Source organism: Chinchilla lanigera, unplaced genomic scaffold, assembly GCF_000276665.1.
Source record: "Chinchilla lanigera isolate Chin_1 unplaced genomic scaffold, ChiLan1.0 scaffold00021, whole genome shotgun sequence".
Classification (NCBI taxonomy): Eukaryota; Metazoa; Chordata; class Mammalia; order Rodentia; family Chinchillidae; genus Chinchilla; species Chinchilla lanigera.
Genome location: NW_004955422.1, coordinates 21,464,120 through 21,472,874, shown reverse-complemented (window position 1 = coordinate 21,472,874; position 8,755 = coordinate 21,464,120). Strand labels below are relative to the sequence as shown.

At 43.1% G+C, this 8,755-nt stretch overlaps 1 protein-coding gene across 3 annotated transcripts in view; it reads right to left on the bottom strand.

The window, feature by feature from the left end:
- Window positions 1-8,755, bottom strand: part of LOC102003559 (HRAS-like suppressor 2) — a 16,915-nt gene that overhangs the window by 2,122 nt on the left and 6,038 nt on the right. For all 3 annotated transcript variants that reach the window (XM_005384675.2, XM_013514296.1, XM_013514294.1), the window contains one exon: window positions 2,092-2,360. In XM_005384675.2, coding sequence (XP_005384732.1) covers window positions 2,092-2,360 — 269 coding nt within the window. The remainder of the gene's footprint in view (window positions 1-2,091; window positions 2,361-8,755) is intronic.

Below are 8,755 nucleotides of genomic sequence, written 5' to 3'. Positions count from 1 at the left end.
TTTTTAAAATAAAAAAAAAGAAAAAAAGAAAAACACAGAGGCCTACACAGCCACAGAGGAGGGCTCTTCTATGGAGACAGACAGAAAAGAACTGAGATATAAGAAGGGCAAGTTAATGAGATGCCTGGAGGAGGGACTCCAAAGAGACATCAGGCAAGAAAAAACTAAACAGAAGAGAGCTGTTTCCTATGAGTACTCCCTGCTTGCTTGATTTCTAACCCTTCAGAAGCACAGCAGACAGCCAAACACCCCTGAAAACAGGGTCTCCCAGGTGGACCCTTGGCACTCCTCCCTAAAACCTCTGAAGTGTTTTTAGATATATACAAGGCAGCCCACCCCACCACCTAGCATGCCACCTCTCAGTCTAGAAACGGGTCTGTCTTCCACAGCTCAAATCCCATCCACAGAGTCACTGCTGCTGGGCACAAGAGAGCAGTTGTTGTAGGACCCCAGGACCCAGAAAGCCTGGCAAATTCTCAATTAATAATATGGGCTCTATCTACCAAAAGGTATGGATTCTCCCCACTTACCTCCCCTTTCCTTCATAGCCCTTCTCCTACCTTACAAAAAAAAGAGCCACATCCTTCCCCACCTGAATCTATGCCTCACAGGCTAAGGGGTAAACATTCCTGGATGGAAATGGGAGGATTCAAGAATGTATCGATCCCAGTCAGAGGGCTCCCAAAACAAATGGTCACGGCCATCAGCCTCGATCTCCAGACAGCTGGAGGATGGTGATGGTCTGTTTCCTGAGGGAGGCTGTCTGCCTAATCTAGCTATAACTTGAGAATCAGAATGCTAAATTGAGATGGCAGTCATAAAATGAGCAGGAACACATTTATTTGAACTGAAAAAAATTGTTAAAAATTTTTTTTTTGTCTTTTTGAGACAGAGTCTCGCTATGCAGTTCAGGCTGACTTTGAGCTCACTTTCTAGCCCTGGTTACAATTCTGGCCTTGAACTCACAACGATCCTCCTGCCTCAAGCCTCCCAAGTGCTGGGATTACAGGCGTGTGCCACCACACCCGGCAAAAATTGTTAATTTTTGTCTAGAAGAAATTGTCTAGTATGGCTGACTATGTTTACAATATTATGTGGCTTGGCTATGTACATTACCGGGAAGACATTTTTCACTCTCTGAATGAGCTACATGTGCACCTCCAAGGTTAAGAAAATATGTACAGAAAACATGAATGCAAAATGCCAAAAATTCCATCCTTTGCAACATTTTTACATTTATGATTTTTTAAAAGTTTGATGTCTCCTGGAAAGGGATGACACTGTATTTTCAAGTTTTCTTAGGACAGGATTTGGCAAACTCTGTCCCCTCAGTCAAGTCTAGCCTGCCACCTACTTTTGCAAAAAGAAATACAATTTTACTGGGACACAGCCTTGCCCATTCGTTTACATTCCATCTGTGTCCAGGTAGTGAGAGAAACCACATGGCTCAGAAAATTTGAGATGTTCACTATCTGATCCTTTGCAGAAAAAAATTTGGCCCAACATGACCAGAGTTTCCCATCTCCAGGTTCACACCGGGCCCCTCGCAGTCCATTCACCGGGTTTCCACTTCCAGATTAGTCAGAAGAGTTTAATCAGACACAGCTCAGGTTAAATAAGTGGGTCTGAGGGTGCAGTTTGGCTCTCAGCCTCCAAAAGGTTTGCCATTACTGGACTAGAGGCTCCATACCTGATGGAATGAGTTGGGAGAGCTGACCCTAATACTCCAAGCCTTGGTTCTCCATCTATAACATGGAGATAATAAAACCTGTTTCTAAGGCTGTGGAAAGTCACCTCAGGGACAGAGAGCAGGCAGGGCTCAGCAACAGGAGTGACTGTCACGTCTAGGTCACGCTTCCCTAGCCATCACTTCCTAACAGCTCTCATCTGCATTGCCATCTTACCTGGGTGTCTCTCCACCCTTGTGCCCTCTTCAAATGTGACATCTTCAGGGGCAGGGATTCTGTCTCTGCTATTTTGTCTTGTCTGTGTCCCTATCACCATTCTGGTCCAACCGCAGCAGGTGCCGAGCCACCGACAGCTAAGGAGATGGCCTGGTTCTCGGGAAGGGGACTCAGGCTGAGCACGCACCTGTTCAGAGAGCGGAACTCCATAGCGCAGCTTAGTCACGAAGTGCTCACAGTTCATGTGGGTCACTGAATACGGTAGCTCCTTCCCTACCAGCTCCAGAGCCGACTTGACGACTTTGTTGATAGGCAGTGGTGTATACTTCTTGTCGTATTTGTTATTGACTCGGTAGGCATTGTTCTTGGCCACTTGGGACAGCAGCTCCTTCTTCACTATGGCTCTGTCAGTCAGAACAGACATGATGCTGGAAGAACCAGCCCCCGCAAATTCACCTGTGGAAACAGTGAGTTCAGAGCTGGCCCTGACCCAGGCAGCCTCGTTGCCCTTGGACCCATCAATAAGGATGAAACTGCCCATCCTGCCTGGTGCAACTCAAGCCCGGAGGACTTTGGAAAGGTTGCCTGGGGCCCCTAGGCTCTGCTTTCCACATATCTAACATGAGGGATGTGACTCCTGAAGAACCACATGAGTTCATGAGTTCCTTCCCTGAAGAAGTCAGCAGTTGTGACAGAATTGTTCAGGGCAAAGAGGAAGCAGGAGACAGTTGAGTCCTAGTCTCGGGTCCCCTTCTAGCTCAGGCCCATAAAAAAGTCCCTCAACCTCCCTGGCCAGCAGTAAGGGGCCCCAGCAGACTAGGGTGGCACTTTGAAATCATAAGAAAGGAACCAGCTAATCAAGATAGAGGCCTAACATAGGAATCTAGGACCCTGGGTCCTAGCCCTGATTCGTTCACAATATGGCTTCTGCGAGTGCCTTCTCCTGGGGCCTTGTTCTTATCATTTACAAATTAAAGAAACTGGGCTGGATGACAGCCAAATCTTCCAACTCTAGTTGTCAGAATTGCCTGTAAAGTGGACCCTACCTTTTTGGAGTGACAGACATGGCCAAGTAATGGTGTCTAAGAAGGAGCCAGCTAACGGAAGTTGCAAACACATGGCCATCAGCCTTGATTTTCAGACAGCTGGGGAGTGGTAATGGTCTATTTCCAGAAGAAGGGAACACAGGCTGAGGACATCTGGTCGCTATGGACAACTCCAGAGATGCCCACAAAGTGCCTGTGCCTTAAACCTTACATAAACTCCTTAGACGGCACTACAGGCATCCCCGGGGAAAGGGTCCTCTGCCCTGCCGTCCAAGAAAAGTACATTCCAGCCCCCCGTAAATTACCTTCATAAATACTTTGGACTAACTAGTCTGCATTAGGTGCTTTGCTGTTTGGAATCCCAATTAGCCCCACGTGTGGACAATTTGAAGAAGTCCCCTGAAGAGACTCCCCTACCGCCTCTCTGGGAGCAACTCCAGCTATGGGTTCAGCTGGACAGAACACTACTTCTGTATTGTAGTGACGTTTAATGCATTTGTCAAAACTTATAGAAATAGAAACTAAAATAGGTCAATTTTACTATTTGTAAATTATCCCTGTTTAATTTTCAAAATTAAAATTAGATGTGTATATGTATATATGTGCAAATTTTAGTGTGTGTTTATGTATATTATGTATGTATGTGTATGTGTATGCTATGTGTGTATGTATATTATGTATGTGTATGTGTATGCTATGTGTGTTTATGTATATTATATTATGTATGTATGTGTATGTGTATGCTATGTGTGTATTTACTCCTAGACCAAACAGCCACAACCACAAAATCAAAACAAAACTGTCTCCACGGGGCCTTCTGTAATTACAGCTATTCAGGAGGCTCAAACAGGAGGATCACATATTTGGGGTAGCCTGAATATCTTAGTGAGGTCCTGTGTCAAATTTTTAAAAATAAAAATGCCTGGGGTCTAGCTCAGAACTCCCTGCGCTCAACTCCCAGTAACACACGCACACACACACTCACACGCGCACACACACACACACACACCTGTCTCAGTTTCTCCAAAATGCTAGCTGTAACCACCGACAAAATTTAAACTCTTTTCACTTCAAAATGACCTTACAGCATCCTAACCAATCAGCTACAAACCGGTAGCTCATGCAGTGCTCCCACCTTGAGGAATGGAAGCCTCTAGCTGCCAGCCGCAGTGGGAACAGGGTGCTTCTTCATTTGTGCTTTAGAAACTGAACTATAACTTCTATGAGCAAGTTTCCTGCCATCTTCAAAGCCCCCCAGTTTGCCAACTCTTCTTTTCCATGTGCAACAATCCTTTTAAATTTCCCTAGCTTGATATGATTTCACTTTTTGACAGTTTCTGGTGTCAGAAATGGGATCTGAATGTAGCCTTCTGCTGAGGCCAGAGCTCAGCGAGTACCCAGATGCCACCCCCACCGGGCCCACTGCACTCACCGATTTCGTACTGACCCCAGAGTTCCAGGGTAAATCTCTCCTAAATCCACGTTCCACTCCTTTTGCATCTTAAGCTCTCCAAATTTGTTGTGCATACCTATGTTTTGCTGAAGCTTCCTGGTAGGTCACCTTTTAGACAGTATGGGGAAAACCCATGATTCTCTGTGTTTCTCAATTTGTGATTCTTCTGTCTTGATTTCCCAGAGTGCTGGGCTTACACTGCACCCAGTTTCAGATTATATTTGTTGAAGAGAATTTGAAGCATCACTGACACTTTTTTCAAGAGTTGGAGAAATACCCGGGCTTGGTGGTGTATGCCTGTAATCCCAGTACTTGGGAGGCTGAGGCAGGAGGATTGCTGTGGTTTTGAGCTCAGCCTGGGTTACATAGTGAAATCAAGGCTGGCCTGAACTGCATAGAGAAACCCTACCTCAAAAAGACCGTTGGCAGGGTCACTGGTCTTGCTACAGATATGATAAGGAATCTAAAGGCAAAGATGAGTTCTATCTGGTCTAATCTCTTTCCCCATCTCTCTCAAATTAAAATTTTGTCTTGAAACCTATGACCTAGGCACAGGGGATGCTTAAAAACAGTAATTGCAATGATCTAACTAGAGACTTTGGAGTTCCTATCACATATGCCTCCAAATAAGGAATAGAAAGAGCCAGAAGAATGAGACGAGTTACCAGAAGTTATTCTCAAAGTATTTCTCGTGAGACTAGACCAAGCCATTATCCAGTGCTGTAAACAGAAAGAGGATAAATCCACTTGGGATTTCTGAATCTGCCTAGAAGAAATTTTCAAACAATAGTCTCACTTCAAGGGCTAGGAAGATGAAGGGGCTCATCAGCCCATTTTGTTAACAGACAATACACGAAAAAAGGGAGCTTGCCAGGCAGGCGCTTGTACCACTGAGCTATATCCCTGGCCCTAAGATGAGCTAAATTTATGGTCTTGTGGAGATTATTAAGTTCGTTAATAGTATAGATATTATAGATCTCTCTGGCATCCCTGCCTGACACTCTATGGGCCTTCTACAGATGTAGAAAATTAAAAGTACCAAATTCATTAAACTTCATGTTGATTAGGTTAGGGAATATATGAGTATTTCAAGTGGTGCAGAATTTGATTAGTATGCACCAGGCCCTGGGTTTGATCCCCAGTGCCACAAAAAAAAATCACATTCATCTTCTGAACTGCTTCCTATTCCCTCAGTATATTTTAAAAAGCTAAAGCCATGGCAAGTGCAAGGTTGTGAGTTCGGTTCCCGGTACCGGAGAAAAACAAAAACAAAAAAACAAACAAACAAAAAAAAAAAAGCTAAAGCCATATGAGGACTTGCCCTTTTAATAGAAAACTTAGTGAAACAGAGGCTCATTGTCCCCTATAACAGTCCTTGAAACATTCCTACCTCAGGGGCTGGGGATATAGCTCAGTGGCACACGCTTTGCTTTGCAAGTGCAAGGTCCTGAGTTTGATTTCTGGTACCAAAAAAAAAAAAGAAAGAAAGAAACATTCCTACCTCACCTATAAAGAAACTGCACAGATGAGAATGGTGCTTTGTACAAGATCTAAGAGTCAATGTCAGGAAACATACCAATAGAATCCAAATGATTCATGGTTAGGGACTTTTGCTATACTCTTCTGAGCATCCTAGTGGACAGAGAAAGGTAATGCTTATTTGCTTTGACTTGAAAAAGTCAAAAGTATACATGGATAGTATTACTGAGACTCCTTCATACTTCACAAGTTTTACAACAGGATTTAAAGCCCCTGCAAGCTCCCAGGCCAGAGCCTATCCAAATTGTGTAAAGGCAGTAGCTACAGCTACCAAAGTCATTAAATCATCTTCAGAACGTGTTTAGGGAAATGATTTACATATACAGATTTCTAACGCCGTGAAAATACTAAATACCAAGCACACACAGCATTTCTCAGCCTGCAAACTAATCGTGTGAGATTCTGAGCCTGCCTCCTTCAAGCCTTCACATTCTTCGCTATAATTCTTCAAACTCGGCTACCCTCCTATCTTTACTCAACAAAGGAGATAATTGTAACTGTCAAATTGGCTTCTCAAAATTTGACCCCAGCATTAAGTTTATAGGAAGCTCCACTGGCCAATCCCAAATTACTACTCCATGTTGTTTATTTGTTTTGGTACCAGGAATCGAACTCAGGACCTAGAGCTTACCAGAGAGGCACTGCACCGCTGAGCTATATTTCTGGCCACTACTCCATGTTGATGGCTCTTATACCGAAAATTCTAATGGAAAATATCAAATTGGGTATGCTGTTACAACCCAATGTGAATTATAAGAAAGAGTTCTTCCTCAATATATAATTTGATACAACATGCAGAATTATTTGCCCTAACTCTACTATACGGGTAGCAGTTATGTTTTTTGGAGTAGTCAATGATGTTGGTATGCTATGGAAAAAGAGGGGATTCTCAACATTATTGCAGGCCCATAAAAATGTACCTCAAGTTGCTGATGACTTCTCCACACTATTGTTACCCTCACAAGAAGCTGTCATAAAAATTGACACTCTTTAATAAAAGAAGTGATGCTCTTATTCACAGAATAGACCAGAAATATCAAGGAAATATCATGGCTGATTTCTGTGTGAATGCTGTCACCCAGAAAATTGGCCTAACTAATAAACTATGTACCTTGCTTGAAGTCAATCCAAAAGATGTAAGAGAAATTCAACACTTATAACAAAATTGAAAAAGAAAGAAAGAAAGAAAGAAAGAAAGAAAGAAAGAAAGAAGAAAGAAAACAAAAGAAAGAAATGAAAGAAAGAGAAAGAAAGAAAATGAGTAGCCAGGCATGGTGGTGCACACCTGTAATCCCAGCGTTCGGGAGGCTGAGGCAGGAAGACTGCCATGAGTTTGAGGCCAGCCTGGGCTGCATAGTGAGTTCAAGTCCTGCCTGAACTACATAATAAGGTCCTATCTCAAAAAAAAAAAAAAAAAGAAGGAGGAAGGAAGGAAAGAAGGGTAAAGAAAAAAGGTACTCTCCCAAGCATTCCACTCTCTCACTCAGCATTGATAAAATGATTCATACCTTGGCAAAATACTTGTGAAGAAACTGCAAAAACAGCCAAACATGTCTATAAATAATGCTTGACTCATCAAATCCATAGCTCTTGTAGGATCATTAAAGTGGCCCCAGAACACCTTCCCCCACCATCAGGACCATTCAGACACTTGCAGATGGCCTTCATTCAATATTACCTCTGTGAACATTTGTCTTAGTCACTTTCTCCTTGCTGGGACACAATACCCAATACTCACAACCTAAAGGAGGAGAGGTTTATTTTGGCTCACTGTTTGTAGAGGTTCAGTCCACAGCTGGCTGGCTGCAAGGCAGGATGGCATGGCACAGAGGTACGGCAGGGGAAAGCAGAGAGATCAAGGGAAGAGCCAGGAAGGGAGATGTACCCTTCCAGGTCACACCCACAATGATCCACCTTTTCTGACCAGACCCCTCTCCTAATAGCAAGTCAACTATAAGCCCCCGTAATCTCATCACCTTCCAAAAGCCTCACCTGTAAGCTCATGAGTTCTGGAGGGATAGCAGTTTCAGCTGGCAACGTGAAGATGCCAGCATGACAAAAATAATCATATCGCTCCTGATTTGTGGGTAATGGGAATCCCCTCCATACTGGATTATTTATTCTGCATGGCAATAAGATATATACAGGTTTCCCACCCAGTGGCCCAGATACTGCAGGGTGGAGTATCTCTTGCTCCAAATAATAAAATATGACTTTCTGAATACCAAAATTCTTAACTTAGATTATTACACATAAACTAACCCTCCATAAATTGATTTCTCCAGGGCTTCAAAAGCCAACTATGCAAAGAAAGCTCTGGACTTCATTTTTTGTTTGCTTGGGGTTTTTTTTGAGTATTTTGTCCATCAGTATTTCTCCAGCTCTTTTTTTCTTTGGGTCTTTTTGAGGCAGGCTTTCTCTATGCAGTTCAGGCCGGCCTTGATCTCACTAAGTAACCCAGGCTGAGCTCAAAATTGCAGCAATCCTCCTGCTTCAGCCTCCCAACTACTGGGGTTACAGGAATGCACCACCAAGCTTGGCTATTTCTCCAACTCTTGAAAAAAATTTCAGTGTTACTTTAAATTCTCTTCGAGAAATATAATCTGATGAAAGAGTTAATTTAAACTCGGAGATATGATAGACATTGTGAAATGATAGGAAAACGCTCAAGAGTAAAGGGCAACTGGGATGTGAGAAAAGAGAAGGGAAAGAAGGAGAAATTTTGTATGTATGTATATACAGGATAGTTAACAGTTGATCTATTGTCTTCTATTTCTTTGCTGAAAGAAACTGTTCATGAGTCCTTGATTGAT